The sequence below is a fragment of the Ceratina calcarata genome, unplaced genomic scaffold, assembly GCF_001652005.2.
Source record: "Ceratina calcarata isolate Rehan_Ccalc_2016 unplaced genomic scaffold, ASM165200v1 scaffold171, whole genome shotgun sequence".
NCBI lineage: Eukaryota > Metazoa > Arthropoda > Insecta > Hymenoptera > Apidae > Ceratina > Ceratina calcarata.
The window spans coordinates 441,329-462,225 of NW_017138459.1; the positions used below are offsets into that span (position 1 = coordinate 441,329).

General features: G+C 50.0%; 1 protein-coding gene across 7 annotated transcripts in view; it reads right to left on the reverse strand.

The window, feature by feature from the left end:
* LOC108632753 (uncharacterized) overlaps positions 1-20,897 on the reverse strand; it is a 47,464-nt gene that overhangs the window by 12,257 nt on the left and 14,310 nt on the right. For all 7 annotated transcript variants that reach the window (XR_003388665.1, XM_018037517.2, XM_018037516.2 and 4 more), the window contains 5 exons: positions 19,731-20,064; positions 13,481-17,986; positions 2,671-2,953; positions 1,886-2,046; positions 1,419-1,552 (listed from right to left, as the gene is read on the reverse strand). Coding sequence is in view for 6 of the 7 variants with exons in the window: in XM_018037517.2 (XP_017893006.1) it covers positions 1,419-1,552; positions 1,886-2,046; positions 2,671-2,953; positions 13,481-17,986; positions 19,731-20,064 (5,418 nt within the window). In the remaining variant the exon portion in view is untranslated. The remainder of the gene's footprint in view (positions 1-1,418; positions 1,553-1,885; positions 2,047-2,670; positions 2,954-13,480; positions 17,987-19,730; positions 20,065-20,897) is intronic.

Below are 20,897 nucleotides of genomic sequence, written 5' to 3' on the forward strand. Positions count from 1 at the left end.
AATCGACTCGACCTGTCCGCTGCAGGTATCCGGCGTCCGGCGATCCCGGCATGCACCACCGTGGTTCCTCGACTCTCCTCTTCCCCTCTTCTCTCGTCACGTTCCCGTTTCGTTCTCGTTTCACCTCGGATCTGGCTGGCTTCGTCTCGAGTCTCGACCACGCGCGGGTCTATGCTCCTCGCTTCTAAAGCGGCATTTCCAACCGCGAGACGTCCCTTTTGTACTTTCATACTCCTGCGATCCAACTGTTTTAGCTTTCGCTCTCTTCTGGTTGGATCACGCGTCAGGAAGTGTCTAACGATTCAGGTAAATGTGCTCAGTTCTCGCCTCCTTTAGGGCAATCGTATCTGGGTGAATCGACTTTCTTTCGAAATTCGTCAGAACGTTTTGGTCCCAACGTTTCCTACCTTCCCTTCTTCTAACAGAGTCATTCAAATAGTAGCAACGTACATATTCAATTTACCTTCGAACGTATTTTCGTCTTTACTTTCGTCTGTCGGGGTAAGTGGTCGTCATATCGTATTCATTTTCATTTTTTCCGCGACGGAGAATAGCTCCGACGTCGGGTAATTTTGAAATCCATAAATTCTGAGTTAATCGAGTTCGAACGTGTTCGAGAGGACAATCTCGCTCCCTCGCCTCGTCCTTCGAACGTTTCTTCCGTTGAGAGGGAAGCTTAAAAGCTCGTCCGCAGTTCCCTGGCACGGTGCCCTCGCTGACCATCGCCGACCACTGCCGACCGTATGCAGAATCGACCCTGGACCTTGCTTTCCCTCTATCCTTCTCCTCTTCGTCCGTCCATCGTCTCTTCTTTCAGTCACGTAGCTCCTTCCATTTGCTCTTTCCGTCCTTTTCCTTCGCGGGTCACTCGCGAACCGCCCCATCGTTCTTTTCTCCTGCATCGAGTCGCGCGTTACATCCTCGCGAAAACCCTACCCGCGTCTCGCGTCCCGCGTCCTCGAAGCAACGAGAAGACTTCGACGTTTTCCACGAAACTCCGATAGACGTTGATCGCCCGAGGGTCAGAATTTCCGAATTAATTGCACGCATAACGCGAAACTACCTTCGATCGCGTCGACTCGCCCGGAGCGATGGTTCAATCTTTAATCGATTTCACTAACGAAATTTTTGTGCGACGTCCGCGTTCTCCGTTTATGAGGTCTCGAGGGTGCTATAGAAACTAGCGATTCTAGCGGTGCCATCCGGAAAAAATGATGAAAGTTCGCGTTTAATCGTAATGCGCGAGTACCCGCTAAACGGGAGTAGGGAAAGAAACAGAGGAGAAAGGGAGAGAGTGTGAGAGAAGAAGCGACTAATCGGCCAAAGCCGAATCGACTAATTTCTCTTTCCATGCCAAACCATGCCAATCCACTCGAACGTTCCCGTTCTACGACGAACGTCGTTTCCTCCGTACTCACCCGCTTCTGCAGCAACTCGTTGCACTCCCACGCGTACTGATTTTGTCTGGTAACACTACCGCGACCGCTGCCGCTGCCGCTACCGCTGCTTCGGTCCGCTTCCCTCCCGAGCGGACTCGCCATTTGCCTCTCGACTGCGGATAAGCGAGGAAACTATCAGAGTCTCGCGAGGAACCGTGTTCGAAGATCTACGCGCTTCAATTAGTTTGATAATTGGATGCAATCGGAAACGCGTACGTTGTCGGATCGAAGTCGACCGAAACGAATTGCGGAAATTTGCGTAACTATTTGCTGTATTTCGTTCATTCATTCATTCATTCACTCATTTCATTCAATTATTCATAAACGGGCAATTAGTCCTTTTTTTTTTATAAAATTAATATCATACAAAGGTGACAATATTTCGGAACGAACGGGGAACAGGGCGAGTGCGTGCAACGAATCGACGAATGACGAAGGTCACTCACTCGGGCTGTGAATTCGTACGTCGCTGTCGCAAGAGCTGGAGACTCGTCGATCATTGTATGGAACGTGCCGTAATTGACCAGCCGGACTCGTCAGTCGTTGGACGGTCGAACGTCCGATCGACGACGTCAGCCTAGGGTCCTTCCCGTCAAAGTTGTTCATTCTGCGAAATTTCATACCGAATCGATCGTTATCCAGTATCATCACCGTCGCTTCGTTCATTATCTCCAGAAAGAATCATTGAGCTTTTATAAAACAAGTACAGTGCGAACGGCTGTCAAAAACCATAAGAGTAGATTAGCGTATGTGTTGTTTTAATGTCAATGACAGCCTGTAAAATTTTCTATGAAATCGATTACTTTAATTCTACTGCTCGTTTAGACTTCTCATCCCATGTATATAAAAAGGGGTAGTTCTTGTTAACCCGTGTAATAGATAAATAAATAAAAAGAAGTTTGAAACCGACCATTTAGTGTTAAAGATCACGTTAGAGTCGAACATAAAAAATATGCATTATACACCTAGAAAGAATACTGAATATCGAATTTCTTTATTTGTCACAATGAAGATCGTCCTGGCCTTGTCAATGCCACCAAAGAGGAAACATGCCCCCTAAGGCTACCGCTTTGTCGGTGGGCATCCCACGTCTCCTGTTCGCACTCCAGTTGATTTACATGGCTCAATGGGGAGATCGAATTCGACCCGCGGCGCACACGCCGAGATAAGGATCGATCGAGGTGACTCGAGCTTCACGGGAGCAAACGAGTATCGCGCTATTCGCACTTACACGGGGGATGATCCTGTACCGACGACGTCGCCGCTACTGGCGACCCGCAACAAGTGCGAATCGGTAAAATCGTTTTCCGATTGCCTGATCGATCTGGGGGTGGATTGATGCAGTGGTAACGGCGACTGTCTATGCGCCGCGTTGTTCCTCGTCAAAGGGAGAGTAGACACCGTGGCCATGGCCGGTGGCTGGATTTGCGGTGATCGTCTCTGGACCAGCTGCGAGGTACTGACGGCCCTCGGCGGAAGCGGGTCCCTGCCTATCACCGATCCCGACCCAGACGCTGCAAATTGAACATCGCACCTAATAATACGCGACACTGTTTCCTCTTTGACGTTTACCCTCGGCGAAAAGTAGAATCGGACTCGTCACGTCTCGTGACGACAATGTCACGGGAGTTACCGTGTACGCGTTACCTGACCCTACCGCGATGCGTTCCGTCGAGTCGCGACCGTTGCAGCTGCGAATCGAACAAACGACGAATCTAACATCCAATAGATATCGATAGAATAATCGGCGTCGTGTGCAATGATAATAATAATAATAATTACAACAACAATACTAATAGATTATACTTTATTAAACGGGTATGAACCCTCGTATAATCCTTCAGCAAATTCACATGCTTAAATGGGTAGACTCCAGTAGCTACGCGATAAGGTAAACTGTCAATGTTACCCATAAAATTAGCTAAAAACATGGAGTTACTTTTCGACCTTAAATACAAATATTCCTCGGTCGTCAGGTACCTCTTCAGAAAGAGGAAAATCAAATCTGACACGCTCTGGTCATTATTTCAATGAAAACAATCTGTTTTGAATAAAAAGACGACCGAGTATCATAGGTACCTTGCAAATGTAACAGAATTAGAAATGACAATTTCCATATGTGCTGTAACTACGTTTTTTAATCATATGCCAGTTTCGATCAGACCGTCCTTGCCACGGTTGGCTGGATTTCCAGTGACCTTGTCGCCATCGGTCTAAGTATCGCTGACACGCCTACACGATCCATTCCCGAAATTCGATCGGAGGAGAATTCCAGGAAATGCGAAATTCGAAAGTAGGTATTCCGACGCGACGAGAAGAATGCGATGGTGCCGAGCAGCGGCACGCGCCTTCGAACGCGTTCCGCTATTTTTACGAACGGCGAGCGTCCAGTAACGCGGAATATCCTGGGAATTCTTGCCGAAAATACGACGCCGTTCGAATTTCAAACGAAGAACGGTGAAATGTGGAATGCGAAAAATTTCAATCGCTTCGAGCTCGTCGCGTACCGCGAATTCGTCGCAATCCCATTAGAAATTGATCCTATCGTCCGATAACACGCAGAGATCGCTTTCAACGTCCATCAATCTTCTCGGCCCGCAATTCATTCGAACGAACAAGAACCTAAATCGGGATCCAAATTTACGACAGTGCACAACGCATTGTCACAGGGTAAAGATAAAAAAAAAATCAAATTCTATGTTGGGACTTAAAATCATCATCATGGTTCTTAAATGTCTATTACTACAATAAGAAATGCAGAATTAGAAGAATTTATTATAAGAATTATATTAGAAGAAACAAATTAATAATTGAAGATATAAACAAACGAATCACGATGCCCTGCTACCTTGCGTGCAAGTCAAAAGACTTATTCGGAGTTGATATTTTTTTTACGGAAAGTGTTGGATTATTTAATGACATAGAAAATGAAAATGAATCTTGTGTGAAAGACACTACTCTCAGCACACTGGGTTTTTAACACGAGGATATTGAGCTAATTAGCATGAGACTGTTTATTACTGGAGGTCTGGGTCATGAAGACTGTACAGGGTCAGGGTGCAGAGTCTAGTTTTCTCTAATTGGTTCCCGAAATGTTCTTAAAAACAGTAGACTCTGCTTCACTTGCAGTGCGTTTTTTCCAGCGTACGAACGTCCTCCCAAGTCGTTAAAATAAAAATAATAGTAGTAGTTATATAAAAGGCGTTTCATTTATTATCTCATTTCCAATAGGATCGATCCTTTTATTAGCACAATGTATGCGGATGTATTGTGCCGTGGCAGATTGCAAAAAAACGTAAAACTATCGACAACAATATGTGAAGATATTTAGACCGAATGTTGATTAGTTCAAAAGTTATGATTTTTGTCCCGAAATCCCATATACGCAACGCGCTATGCAGTGCAGCGTTACCGCAACGCAATCACACGTTCGCTTCTTCGTTATTCAGAATTAAATAAACGTAGGATCGTAGCGTGGTAAACGCTGGCGTAAACCGTCCGCGTCGAACCTAAATTCGAAACGAAGCCAAGTCGATTTAACGCGCGTAACTCGAACCTCGTTTTAACTAGGTTTAGGTTATCGCAGGCATGAATTTCGTTCGCGGAAATTAGACGATCGCGTTTCAAGAACGGCGACGCGCACACATGAATGGATATGTGCAACCGAAAGCGAGTAGCGTGAGGAACGTTTTAAAACGAGGTAGAACCGTCAGGCGACACAATTCCGTACTACGCGCTCCATACGCAGCTGATATAGCGCAAAAAAAAGGAGGAATCGTGCGCGAACATGCGAGTCGTCGACAGGACCGTAACCTGTTCCGCGGGTATGGGAACTGTAACGGACGAGAGGAATTACCGTAGGCCGTAGGAACCGACTCGTTTCCTCGTTTCGGAACCGAACGACCCGCAATCGCCGCAAGGGGACAATTCGTCGCGCGCGATTACGCAACGAGGAAACTCCGAAATTGAAACGAGGCCGTTCGCGCCTCCGCGTTTACGTAACAGTTCCGCGCCCCGAGTATTCGTCGATGCGTTCGCAATTCGCGCAATCAAGCATTTTATTACGTTATTGACCGCCTCTTGTTGATCGAACGAGTCCGCGTTCGATTATATGGGAGAAAAGACGGCCGATCGCTTTTCTGTTGGTCTGGGAATCAAACCAAGGACTTTCCGCTTGTTAGGCGACTGCTCTACCATCTAAGGAAGTAAGCTGTCCCAATCGATCGACGACTCTAATTCTCTCAATTCTCATAAACACCAAATATTTGATTCCCTGCAATGGCGAAGATAAATTATTCGGCTCGCGACGTCTTTTTCAAAGTAAGGACAGCAGGGAATCCGGACGTACCGTGAATTTTCTCATTTCCAATGTACGAAAATACCGCTAAAAGGAAATCACCGTGACGGAGTCGAAAAATATGCGCACGCGGTACGCACTGGTGCGCGACCATCGAGCACCGTTCATTAATTTTCAATTTTCTACGCTCCGTTCTCCGATCGTCCTCTCTCTCCTCGAGAACTGTCCCAAGAACGCATAACGTGAGTATCGTTAGGAAGAGCCTCTCGCGTATGCGTGCTCACGCCTTTGCCACGGTCGCCTGCCTAAATCGCAGCTGTCGCGCGGCCGCGTTTGAAATTCCCGATGAAAGAAAGAGAACGGCGATGTTCCGCATGCCTGCAATTTTCTCGGATTTATCCGAAGCGGAATACCAGCTACTGGGTGCGCCATTTCTTCACCGATACGAGCCGCGAACTGCGATGTTCCGAATCACGCGATTTCGAATGAAGTTACGAGTTATCGAAATTTCAAGTCCCCTTCAAACACCCACGCCTGAAGCGGGTCGCAATCGTGAAATATTCCTTTGTAACGTGACGTGACGTGATGCAATTTTTACGTAGTAGCTACTTGGACGTATATACGCATAGAATGCGAATGGTGTGCGTGCAGCGTTGGTATCGACGTTGGCTAGACACGTTGATCTTTCCTGTACCGATGCCAACTGGAACATCTATATTTGCAAGACACGCGAGGCGCCGTCCAGAATTCCTCCGCGGCGCGTACAGTGAATAATGTCGTCGAATCGCAGAAACTGTTCCATCGAACGACGTTTCTACGATTCATCCTAATAGATCGAACGGGTATCTGTTACTCGCGTCGTTTCGCAAGCTCTCGCGAACGAAGGTCTCCGGCCTCGAGATTTCTTCTCGTCGACTTCTCGCGGGATCGAGAAACCAGCGAGCGTGCCTCTGGCGAGAATGCCGACTCGACCTGGTGCCAACTATGTACATAACGGGATCTGTAGTGATCAAATGGGTCAGGCGCGTCGGGCCCAGTTGATACCTGCGATATCGCGGCCTCTTCTCTCTCTCTCTCTCTCTCCTCTTGTTCTCCAGCTGTGTTCGTGTTCCTCAATGCCAACTAACTACGACTATTGTATCCATACGTATAAGTATGTATCTCCTTATGCATGAGAGATACTCACGCCCTTTTTCGCTTTGAAAATTGCATTCCTTACTCATAAATATTCTCCGATATCTACAATATCGAGATATAAACGAAGGGTGCAGAGTATCCAAATCCCAGGAACGAATTTATGTATATGTAGTACCAATACATATTCATACGCGATACCCTAAGCCTAGCCTAACGTGGGTGCCCATCGCCACGTGCGTTCAGTGTATACATGCCCTGACATAGGTGAACGTATCTGATCCGAATCGCGAAAAATGAATAAGCGCGCGATAGTGCAATCATTTATTACTATGTCAGTCAGATCAAATTGTAAAATAACAAAATTGACGGCTAGGTGACGACGACCAACATCTGGGGTCTCGAGAAAACGAAATATTAAGTTAGTTACAGCGTAGATCTGGAACTGTGCAGTTGGCACTAAAGCGAGCCGTGCTGTCATTGTTTCTTGCAAACTAAGTATACTAGTTAACAGAACGTGGAGTTTGATTTCGATATCCTGACATGCTAGTTCTGACTTCCTTAAACTCCGTATTCCTTCCTACATTTGAGAAATTGAATCAAACCGAGCATCAAAGTATGAACACAAAGAAGGAACTTGGTCTACCTTCGCGAAAATCGAATTTATCGCGCACGGTCGTCGAACAGTTACTCGTTTCTCATCTCGGCTAATGACCCTACAGGACTGAGCACCCTCATAAAAACGTGTCTAAACCCAGAGCGCGAAATGTCAAAATTAATAACTGAAAACGAACTCTTTTCACTGTCAATACGTCAGTCCAATAAAAATTAACACTTGAAATATTCTTTTAGGAATAAAATATCGATAATAATAAAATAATGTCACATTATTTTTTATAAATATCTATTCCGCGAGTTTTGTATAATGTTCGAATCCTGACAACAAATAGCAGTACATTTACTTTATCCCTGTTTCCAGTTTAGGTGGACTTTTTCGCAGCTAATCAGAAACGATCACTTAGGTGTCCAGTTGCTCCCTGGAGGGTCACTAGTCTCGACTACCGTTCATTCGTTACTCCATACAAGTGGAAAGAAAGAAACTATTCGCGACCTAGATATTCCGCGAATGGTCGAGACGTTCGAATCGTTCGCGTTCCATCAAACAGAACGACCCGCGAGTTTTTCCGTGAAACGTCGACAGGATCGGCAGCGTTCGGCTCGACTGGCGACGAAACCAGCCACGGAACTCGCGGATCGGCGCACTTTCTTCTTTTTATCCTCATCGATCTCTCCGCTCGGTGCACGTTTCCCCGAATGCAAACAGGTCTTTCGATATCGCACGGACTTTCGCTAGTTTGCCACGCGAATGCTTATCGTCAATTTAGCTAAAAACGATAGACGGAAAACTGGAGAATCGGAAAACCGAAATTTAATTAAAACCGTGGAGAGATGTAAGGATCGCGTACGACGCACGTAGCTATAAAGGCGCGTACGTGCAGTGAACGTGAACGGTAGGGAGAAGGCGAGCCAAGTAACGGTATTTACTTATACCGAGAGGCGAGCGGAGTGGTCCTGCAGCGCGTGTCACGCGGCCTACGAACGTATAACATCTCTTAACGGTTCATCAGCCGAATTCGGTCTCTTCTCTCGTCGTATCTCCTCCTTCTTACGTTCGTTTTCGCGTTCTTCGACGTTAAATCGTTTTTACCAACGATGCGACGGTCTCGTCGATCAAATGACACGAACACGTTCGTACATCACGTCAGTTACCATAGATATAGCCGAAACTCTGCTTGTAATTCCACTTCCGAACTAAGTCACGTGATAACGATCGATCGAAAAATACGCTGATCACGGTATACGTACTGTACTTCCCGGACCAGCAACTGCCACAGATTAGCCCGACTTTTCCACCCATCCCGTCCGCCGGGTCCAGTCGCGCTCGTTATCGCCGCGAGGAACCAATGGCAAACGTAAACGTAGTCGTCTCTTTCTCTTCTGACACCGTCAGCGTCCAGCCGCCCGTACGTTCACGTGCGACTCGTCGCATCTCGTCGAAGGAACTTAGCGAGCCGCAGGGTGTAGAACGCGGGATGCGTCGCACAGTACGACGCTGTATACACGTGGGTTTTGCAATTACGTGAAACACGTTTTCATCGCTGATCCTCGTAGCGTACACGCGCAATCTCCGTCGCCTTTGGTTTTGCCGCTCTGGCACCAGCGAGTATCGATACCGGTGCGATTCAGTTCGTATTCCAGAAATGTGACATTCTTTCTTTCCTTCGTCTCACTTTTAATTTTTCACTTTACACCTTTCACTCGGTTCACCGTAGATATCGACTGCGCGTAACGAACGTTGGTAGGAGCCGCCTGTTGCGTAACTAAGATGTTAAATTGTCGCGAATCGATCCAGTTTAACGCGAACCGACGTTAATTGCCCCGACGAAAGCGCGATAAATGTACTGCACGCGGACATCGTAAAACCTCGTCGATGCATGTACGAGTCGACCCGTGAAAGTTGATTCCACTCCCGGCAAAGTTTACTTTCCTAAGGTGTACAGCTGTAGATAGACTGTACGTCAACGATCGCGAGTCGCGTTCCACGGTTTCCATCCATCGGCGATCGGTCTACCCGTTTTCTCCCCGTTTCTATTGAACTTCACGAGGTACGCGCGTTCGGAGAACAATCAGTCATGGCATTTTTAGCAATCCGAGTGTAAATCTCATGCGGGCAGAACTGATCTTTGAACTCTGCGGTTGCGTCGGATTTTCATCGGAAACTTATGCGTAATCGACGATCGAAAAAACGAATATTCTTTCACGAGCGACACGGTCTTACCGAGAATCTGGAGATCGAAAACTCGCACTTACGATTGGCAGAGAAGAAAGTTCGGAGCGTAACACGGATAAAGAATCGAGGAAACTTTGGTAGTTTGTGACACTTTATTGCAACCAAGGATGAATTCATCGAAGTTCGTCTCCCGCGCGTAAGCCCTGCGCTCGTTCTCCGACGAGCTCGGAGAACTTTCAAAAGTCCCTTTTCAGCGGGCGACGAATCCGATGAAAAACACGCGATCGGAAAGCGCAAACATGTCTCGGTAACGCGCGACGATACGGTTTATGCCAGTGTCGAGTGGCGCGAACCGGGTCGGAACGAACTGGCGCGCGCGATGCCGTTGCGTCGCGAGTGGCATCGGCTGACCGAGCGGACAGACAGGACAGGGACGAACCACGGCACAGACCACGACCACACGAACCACGAGCCGCGAGGCCGAGACACGACTGCGGAGAGCGAAGAACGAGTACGTACGAGTGGCGAACGGCGAGTGTCCCTCAGTCCCTCTCGTCTCGTTTCTGTCCCGCTCCGCTCGACACTCGACCGACTCGTTCATATTCCGTTCTATTCCATTCGATTCCGTCCTCTCGACCCGCTGCCGCCGATTCTCAATACGACGGTAGGCAGGCAGTCGCACGTGTAAACGCGAGCACGCTACGTACGCCGCCTTTACACGCCATTTCATTGCACCCTCCTTTTGTTTAGTTTACGCCACCCTAGCTACCTGGTCGAATGCGACCGTCAATCATGCTCTTCTCATTTTTTACGTCGAATAAAAGTCCCGATATTGGTTCCGATTGTTCACCGGTCTCTGCACATATGTGCGCGCACGTAATTTTATTGTGCACCGCGTGAACCGTTGACGGGATTCCACCATGAATAACCAGACCACCGGACGCCGGTCCGACGGATGGGGGAGAGACTGGCTGCCTCGATTCGAACAAAAACTGTTTACGAGTTCACAGATCAAGCTACCAATTGCTTGATAAATATTACTTATTGTATGCATAGAAATTAGCAGGCTTTGGGACGGCGCATACGCATATTCTTACTCATTTTCTAGCTGCGTACCAATGATTGTTTTATGGTTTGTATAAATGTATCAAGACTCGGTACTCTACGTGTCATTATACTTGTAATACTTAGGACCAATTATTCTAATTATGTTTGTACTGCTTTATGTTATATTGCATTATATTTGTATCCCGTGGATAAATAATAAAAAAGAATAAATAAATAAATATGCATTGCACCTATTATTTTCGTGTGTATCGTTTGCAATTGGATGTGTACATATAAATTTTCGCGACGATTACTTCCGTGTATTTCATGAACGAATATTGTTTTCTCAAAGAGAAGGGAACGCAGTTATAAACGTATGAAAAAAAACCGTTTTCAGCATTGAAGCTCGCGCGATCAAGGAAGTAAGCAAGCGACCAAGGGTACCGTTCGATGTCTCTTGACTAGCGGAATAAGGAACAGCGCTGTAGCTCATTTCGAAAGACCGCCGAGAAACCGCGAAACGAAGCAAAAACGTGGTCTACTAGTCGAAATTGTTTTCGAAGCATTCGTACCGGAACGGTCACAACCCGAATCTTACGCTAATTTCCTAGCCGTACCGAGTTTGAAGCGGAAATAAAAAAAGTAAAGAGGATCTCAATTGCCCTAGACTCCAGACCTACTCCCGCTTGCCGGGCGACTGCTTCACTGTCTAGCATCTAACCGATCGACGACTTAATTCTCCCAATTCTTATAAACAGTAAATATCAGACTCCCTAAACATCAATCGAATTTCGATAATACATAGTACAAGTTTGGTCCCAAATTTTTTGGACATCCAGTATATCATATTCATGATGTACTGAGAATACGACTCGTGGAAGTACGATTCTCCTCTGGAAAAGTAGGTCGAAAATGAAGAATATTTTGTAGAACATGTTTCATTCTCCTCGAATAGCTTAAAAGGTGTGGTTTGCTCTGCTTCGGCTGAATTCTTTCGCGGAATCGTTCCCATAAATTGCCATCGAATTAGTGACGAAGTGCTTACGGTCCGAACCGCACGCGACTGTTATGACAGCAGATTGGAAGCGTAGGTACCTGTAGCACGGAGTCTATACGTAAATTCCAGATTCGTCCGCGGTACGCGGGGTAGGTGAAATGTCAGTTGGCACGTGCAAAGAGTAAATGTGATTCGGAAAGGTCTTCGAGGCATGATCACGCCTGGTTCGAACGCGCGATTAGCCGTTACCATCCTCGGCTGGCAGACATCGCGCCGAAGAGAATGGACGTACACGTGACACGTCCGCGGTTCGTCGCACGGAAAATCTTGCCTCGGGTCCTCGATTCGAAGAAATGTCCTACTTACAGAAATTCCGGGACACTGCGTCGTCGCTGCGTAGTCATTTTCGCGCCGATTAAGCTGCAACGACTTTTACGAAAGGTAGTCAAGTAAATTATCGTGTCCGATCATCGACTGATCTTCTTTTCAACTGGTTTATTGTCGTCGTGAGAGTCGCGAGACTCGAATCGCGACTCGTTCACTCTCGCGATTAAACTCGCGTAACATACATTTCGAATACAATGTTTCGAATTAAATTCGTTAGAGTTCGTTCGGAATGACCATAACCGATTTCGATGCGTACAAAATATAATCAGTACGTGAAGACGAGACAGAGAAAGAAATATGCCTAGTTCCAGTTTCTCGACGACACGCTCTTTCCGATAAATATCGAATCCCGACAATTATTCGAATCTCGTCGCCCGACGAGTGACAGAGTCGCGGCGAGGGGACGAAAATATCCCTCGTACCTTCTCGATCGCGTTTACAGATATCTTTAGCGAAGAAGACGAGCAAAGGTAGATGAAAGATGACGAAACGAACGCGCGTCGTCGATGCGACGACGAATATTTAGCGTCGGTCGTCTGTACGTATTGTACATATGTGTATGTATACGAAATCGGTAAACTTAAAATTAGCAAGGATATCCTCGAATGTGGCCCCAATCGTGGCAGCGTAATCGATAATGCGCTGTACCTGTGCAACGAACGCTATTTTATTACACAGGAAAGAGAGCAGTTCGATTCCTATTTCTTCTAAGTCTCGGAAACATCGTTCCCCAGCGACGATAAAAATAAATTCGACCGAGACGATCTCCGGTATACCTGGCAAAACGTTCTCGATGGAACCAGCGTTGGAAAACGTCCGAGTTTCGAATGAAATAAAACTGTACGGTAACGATGTCAGATTATAGCCGCAGAAATAATCTCAAACTGTATGCGTACCTTCGTTGTTATTTACCGTCGTTTGTATCGTCGATGGTCGATCAGTTTTTGCCAGACGCGATAGATCGTCACGCTCGATACGGCCGAATATTTTCTCGATGACGAGCATTCGCACGCAACATACATCTCAGGCCGCGTTCCAACTCGCATCGATGGAAGTATTTGCTAATCGTTGCAAATCGAAAGGACGTCGTCACGTCCGCCGACGAAAAGATACCTGATAAACAGCGGATAACAGCCGGTTGCAAGTTGGAACCCGGTCTCTTGTCGTTACGCCGGTTTTCAACGACAGCGTTAGGCGCGACGGAGACGACGTCGGTCGCGGCGAGAAAAGTTACGTATACTATGAACAGATCGGCCGTGCAGGTACGTTTCGGCAAAGGTAGCGATCGCCGGTGAACGAGACCGAACGAGACGAGAGGTTTGGAACACGGCCAGTCAGTCACTTCCTGTACACACCACCGGGACCGGATGTCTCGAGGAGCCACTCACCTGGAGTCACTCTGTCACGAGCCTCGTTGGTCTCGTTCGGTTCTCGTTGACCGTCGTTGCCGTTCGTCGAGGTGGTCCGCGAGATCGGTGCGTCGACCGCCTTCGACGCGACGCCGCCGACCCGTCCGTCCAGATTCATACGATCGACAGCAGCAGCGGTGCTCGCGTTCGTCGTCCGCGTACAGGGAACGTCTGTGAGCTGTTGTTCCGCAATTGGCAACCCTCGCCCCGAGTCCGCCATCGAGCCCCGCTGCTGTTCCTGGAGCAAGCAGGCGCTCGACAGTAGGTCCCATTGCCTGAGCTTCTCTCGGTCGAACTCGAACAACGCTCGCTGCTGCTGCTGCTGCTGTTGACGTTGTTCCATCTCCGAACCGATCGGGGGAAGGTTGCCTTTCTCTAAAAAATGATCCTTATCCTCTTCAGTGGCTTCGTTCCCGCGAATCTCGTCTCGAGAGTTCCACGCGTATGCATCCCCGTCGTAAACGCGTTCCGTCGCCGAGCTTTCGTAAGCCCCTTCCTCTTCCTCTCTCTGGTCCTCCTCGCTCGTTTCGCGTTTCGCGCTCTTCCTCGCTCTCTCGTCCCTTCGCGAGATCACGCTGTCGTTCACGTAAGTGGCGCCGCGGGTGATCTTGTTTCGGCCCTTCGCGTCGAAACCGGACGCGTTCGTCGTCCTCGGATTATCGTCGAGGTTGTCCAAAGATCTGGCGTTCCTCAGACTCACTCTTCTCAGACTCTCCCTCCACAGAGAATCTTGCTCCCAAGGATCCTGGACATTGGCGAACGTCGAAGCGTTCGCACCGACGACGTCGAGTTCAGTGCTCGCGTTCCGCGTTGACGTCGTGGTCTCTCGTTCATCTAGTCTCGACGTCGTCGACTCGACCGTCGCCGTGGCTGTCGCACGATCGTTTCTGTTCCTCAGTTCAACCAGATTCTGAAGGCCGACGTCGTCGAGAAGACCTTCCAACGACCTGGACCTTCGATGCGACGACGAGGTCTGAGTCTCGCGTGGCGATCCGGCCGGTCGCCTGCAATTGTCGCGATTCGCGTTCGATTTGTCTCGAAGACCGTGGGGATACAGATTCCTCCAGGCGCTGATGTCCGTCGAAATCCCGTCTGGCAGAGGATCGGTCGATTTCACTCTTCTGAGAGTGTCGGCCTCGTAAAAGTTCCTCTTGTCGACGAGGTCCGCCTTGTCGTCGGCCAGCAACTGGCAGCTCGTTCTTCTTAACTCCGCGGCGATTCGCCTGGCCTCGTCTATGTCGTCGACTCGTATCTGCCTGGGTATCTGCCTGGAGATCGGATTGACGATGCGTCCTATGTCGTTTCGCTTGTTCAACGCGGAAGCGTCGTCCCTTTGGTTGTTCAGCTGCGGCAATCTGGAGGTGTGCCCGACGATCGGCTTACCGGGCTCGGTTCCAGGGGCATTCGACGCGCTAGGGTTCGGTCGAAGGTCCGAATAGTAGTAAGGCGCGGTGGCCGATTCGCCGCGAGTTCGAGGTTCTTCCGGTAGATAGGAGCGACCCGCGGTGGTCGTCGAGCTCGAATATCGACGACTCGAATCGTCCCGGCTGGACGGCGATTTCGAATATCCAGCCGAATCCTGACTAGCCGATCTTGAATGGACCGCGACCCGAAAACCGCTCGCGGAATATGGACTAGCGGTTCGCGGCTCGCCACTGTCGGAGTTGTTTCCCAGACGATTCCCCAAGGAGTACGCGGAGGAGTTTGTCGAGGATTGAGCGCTGGCCGGTCTCCGACCGACAGATGAGACGAAAGTCGAGGCTCGAATGCTGGAATCGCGGAAAGGGTAACTGGAGTCTCTGGTGTGGGAGACGAGCGCGATAGGATGGCGATCCTGATCGCACGAAGGATTCGAGTGAGCGACGGCCTGCAACGGAGAGAAGCTCGAGACGTTCTCGTAGTGAGAGTCCCCGGTGAACGATTGGGAATGTTGATGATGGACAGACGGAGAAACGTCACAGACTCTCATCGACGGCAAACTGCTCGCGGATCCCATCTTGTTCGACGCGTCGTATCCATCGGCGTCGATCGCCGGATTCGGTCGCACGGACAAATCGCGACAGGCCGTCTTCCGAAGTTTGTCCACGCATGCGGTGTTCTCGTTGAATCCGTAAACGCTGCCGCCGTAGCCCAGATGCTCCTTCGCGTACAGATCGACATTGAAAGCGTCGCGAGCTCGAAGTTCCTCCAAGTACCGATCGAGATCGATGCTGACTCCATCGAATCGACTACCGCTGAGAGATTCCAACTCGTCCAAGCCGTCGAGCACAGTCTCCTCGCAGAGCTCGCTGACTGGTCTCGTTTTCAACTGTCTGTGCCTCGTCTCCTCCTCCAGCGTCCTGAACTCTGCCGCGACCGAGTCGCTGCCTGACGCGCTCTCCAACGAGATTCGACTGTCCCGGAAAGTGGAACCAGTCGTGGCGTCCGAGAACCTCGACGGAGGTCTTTGGGTCTCGACTTGGCCCATCGCGACGGGTTTCGCACTGGACGCTGTCTTCTTTGCCTCCAACGACTCTCGCAGTCCCAGCGAGTCGAGATCGTCTAACGGCGGCGGAGACGTCGGAATCGGTGGTGGAGACACCAGTTCGCTGTCCGACGAGTCGTGCAGCTCCGCGATTATCGCTCGACTCGCGCCCAAGTAATAAGACGCCGGCCTGAAAGTGTCCGACAAGCTGAACCTCGGATGACGAGGAGCGTCGATCGAGTCCAGATCCTTCGAGGATTCGTCGTCCGCGTCGGAGCTGTCGTCAGATTTCAGAGCGGTGATAATATCAGGAAGATCGGTACTCCTGGAATGCGCGGAGTGCGTAGAACGGTCTTCGCTGGATCTTTTGTTATGGTTCGAGGCGATTTTTCGATCGCGATCCTCCTCCCGGTCCCTGCTACCGTTCTCCTTCTCCGGGTCGGATAATTGACTCACTTCCATGTAGACCGGTTCGACTTTGCTGTCCGAGACGCAAACGAATTCGTAGTGCGGCGCGTCCAACGTCGAATAATCCCCGGAGTCGCGCAGGTCGCCGGCGTCTTCGGCCAGCAAGGATCGTGTTATGCCGTTCCGGGTCATCTCCACATATGAACTCTCCTCGCGTTCCAGGTTCGCGAATAGACTCTCCATCATATTCGGATTCGGTCGGTCGTCGTCGTCGTTCGGATCCAAGATAGCCTTCCTCGGAGACATAGGTAAGTAGTGTTCCTCGGGATTCACGTCCTCTTCATCCTCCTCCTCTTGCTTCTTCGACGTCGTCGGACTCGCGTTTCCGCTTTCTTCGGAGAGCCGATCGCCGTGGGTCAGCAGAGATTCCGTTGGACTGGATCCGTCGCGAACGCGATTTCCCGCCGCGACGTCCAAATCTTCCGTGGGAACGTTTTCCGGTCGATTTTTAGGCGAGGAAGATTCCTCCTCGAAAGAAACGTCCCTCTCAGCTTCGGTCTCGTCGACCTCGTTCGTTCTCGAATCCTCGTCCCGTCTGTTCTCTTCGTTCTTCTCTCGTCCCTCGATATCCCGATGTCGATCCAAGTCGCTTCCCGCTTCATAAAACAAAGCTTCCGAATCGCTGAACGCCGCACGATGCCTCGTCTCTCGCCGTCTGCCGTCGAACTCGTGTTGAGATCGTTCCTCGACTCGCCGAGACTTTCTCTCAAAATCGGCCAGCAGGTCCTTCACGGATTTGTTGCTGTCCGTCGAGGCTTGTTTCGCATGGCCGTCTCCGACGGTTCCCTCGCGTCGGTTCGTTTCCCCGAGGGCGAAGCTGCGAATCACCGACGATTTGCCGCCGCTGTTCTTCGAACGATCCAATTTCGAGACGTGTGCCTCGGTCGCTTGAACGGGCGACACCTTCAGCGGTTCCTGCATAGCAAGAGTCTCCTTGCCGGATCCTCTCTCGCCACCGTTTGGCTCGAACGATCGTATCCTGCAGCGAACCAGATTCGTCGTTCCCGCCGTCTCGTCGGGAGACTCGTTCCGCTCGTCCTCCTCGTTGTCGGATCTCGATTCCGCTTTGTACTTGATGTAATGGTAAGAAAACTCTTTGATGAGTTTGGCCTCGTCGATGCGCGAGTCCCATTCGTCCTTATCTCTCTTCTTCCGCTTTTCCTTTTCGTTCTCTCCTTCGTCGTCGTCCACGGCCCACTGGACGGTCTTCCGAGCGGGCCACCAGGTATCGGCCGCGTGCGCGTTCGACGAACCGTTCGGATCGTCTCCAGATCGGTCGACGCCGTAGGGGTTCCTCTCGGTCCCCTTCTCGTCGGTTCTCGTCTCAACGCCGGTCGGAGTGGCGGCGGCGCCGCGACGGTTCGTTCGCTCGGAGGTACGAACGGTGCTCGACGAAGGGAAGCTGATCTCCTCGTATCCCGCGTCCGGGGGTATCTCACCGGACGCGCGTTCTCGGATCGGCGAACGATCGTCTCCTCGAACGAGGTGTCGGGGGCTCCTTCCGGCATGCGAGGGTCTGCGCGTGCGCTTCTTCCGGACATCGTCTCCCATCTCTGTGAGTCATCCGTTACGGAACAAACACACGAGGACCTTTGTTACTGACGATTCACGACTCGGGAATTAATCGGTTAATCACCAACCAAAATCCTTCTCGATACCGATTGAACCGCGTGATCCAAGCGAAGCCGGAGCCGATTTCAAAGTACTCGATCGTCGCAGGGAACGACTCGAAAGTTTCAAGATCGCGGATAGGTCGAACTTCTCGTCGACGTCTGACGTACGCGACGTTCCCCCAATTACGCCGGAATACTCGATCGTTGGAAGACGATGCACGCGCTAGGCTCGGACGATAACACGAAAAACGGCCCATTGTACTCCGATGGGGGACTTGGTGGTTCGTTAACGCGTTCTATCAATCTCGTGACCCGATTCGCGCGCGTACCGTGGTACCTGACCGACACGACCGAGGATTGTAATTGGCGTTGGAAATATTTTTCGTTCTACGCCGCGCGGGAATGAATTTCGGAAATTGCGAATTTCGCGATTAACATTAATCGGTGTGAATACGAGGAATGTCGAGCAGGTATCGCGGCCCATCGACTGATTCGACGAATTCTTCGGATCGCATCGAAACGAAAAAAAACGCGATCGGCTCCGCGCTGGTGTTAGTGTGATACAGTTTCGAGCATGCCATGCTGATACAAGTTTCTCAATCGCGTACTCAGGTCCCATCGTCTAGACTAGCGTTAGTTCGTAACGGACGCGCTGGTTAAGCTCCGAAGGTGTTAATCGTTCCCATCCACCAGTCACAGCCCAGACCCACACAGCAGCAAAGAGAAGGAGCCCCGCGCAAATTCCCCTACTTTACTTTCCTATACTTTACCAGGCAGCACGCTTACGCTTTCTTTTTTCCATACACTGTTCGCTCTTCGCTCCTCTCGAATTCTCACGAGTTCCACGATAAATCGTCGCGTTGCGAGCGAACGAACGAACGGGCAAAAGAAAGAGGAAGAGAGAGAGAGAGATACAGCTAGCAAGAGACAGGAGAGGAGCTGGACGACGTTTTCACGCGCGATTCGATTTTCGCGACCGCGAAGCTGCCGTCGCATTTATTCTTATCGAAAATGATTGATTCTATGAATCTTTGCCGACGTACATTCTGTAAACGTCGAAAGCCTGCTTTATCGAAGGAATCTGGCGCATGTAAATATATCCTACGCGTCTCGATGCACGTACAAAGAACTACCGTTCGTACAGGTGCGCGTTACGCAGTACACGTAGATGGAACCGACCGGTTCGTCGTCGTTCGTGAATGGCAAACGGTGTACGTCTCGATTCGCGGAATGCGAATTTGCGATCGTGTTAAAGCGGTTATTCCGCGTGGTACGCGGCGCACGTAGGTAAAAGGGTTAATAGTTTGTTATCGTGCCGACGCGACGATTAGTTCTAGCGATACACACAAGTTCAGCTATCTACTCGAAATCGCCTCGGTCGCAGACTCGCGCGGGTTCCCGAGATCTCTTCTCGCTCGTCCCGTGAGCTCCGTTTGTGACTCGATTCTCGACGGATGTTCCTTTTTCATTGAAGATAAATACGAAACGGAAGGAGGAATTAAAAGCGGTTACCGGCAAGCTCGCGACGACCGTAGAAGCGGACGATGAAAAACGATGAGAAACAAATGAGAGAGGAAGAGAGAGAGAGAGTGAGTGAGTGAGCGAGAGAGAAACGATCCCGGGAACGCGCGGAGAAGCCACATATCTCGTTGTCAGATAATAAGTTCAGGCGAGGTTTCCCTACCTTCGTCGTCGCTGGAGTAGCTGTTGTATCGGGGCACGTTGGCTACGTTTCGCCGGGCGTCGGAGCTTTTGCTGCGACCGTGCGCCCGGTGGCCGTCCTCCCTCCGCCGCGAGTGCCGGGCCTCCGCAGGGTCGACGCCTCCGGTTCCCGCTCCGGCGGCCGCGACGCAAGCCTCCTGAGCGGCCAACTCGAGCAGGGCCTGCTGCTTGTAGTAACTTGAGAGCTGCTCGTTCCTGACGCGACCTCTGTTCGCCGACGCGGACGGCTTCCGAGTCAATGGCGACTGCAGCATCCGCTGTTTCCATTCCAGAAGTCGTTTCATAGACTCTTCTCGCTGCAATTGTTACGCGGCTGTCATCGATCTGCATCGAGCGAACGCGAAGGGAGGTATGGATCGAGGAATGAAAGAACGCGCTTCGTATTCGACGCACGGACGAATCGCCCGGCGAGCTTTCGCGTTCGAGGAAGAAAACGAATACCGCGGCGATCAACGGACGGATCCCGATGAAAGCAGAACGTGACGAGAGTCGAAATCCGAATACATAGCTGCGCGACCAGCACATCGCTTCTTCCACGTACCCCGCTGCACCTTTTACCCGTGAATCACCTGCGCGTAGCTCGCGTCCTTCCTTATTCGTTTCCGCTTACCGATTTTTTACCTACTCTTAACAATTACGCGATTACACGTCTATTGAAAATCGCGTCTCGTGAATTCACGGCGTTTGAAAACAATTCGTTACGCGACGAACGTGCGTACCCAGATTGTCGATACTTATTTATTTCACAGGTTCGAAAACCCTTTTATGTATATTGACATATAAAAGAGTTTCAAAATAGTAGATTACACATAAAAAGTTATGAGACCGATGGTTCATATCTATAAACTTTTGCATGATATTTTATGATTATTTCGTATGATATTTTATGATGAACGTAATACGTATAGCAATGGACATTACCATATCAAATTCCTTGTTTCAAGACAGCATGGTACCGATAGTTTAAGTACGAGAACGATACACGCGCGCCCTTCTCTCGCTTGGTTTCGATCGAAAAACTGTCGCCGAACAAGCCGGTCAAGAATTGAGCCGCGTTCGACTTTTGATTGAAGGTTCCTCGACTCGAAAAATTCGATCGATCTTTCACCAACCAAATCGATACGAAAAA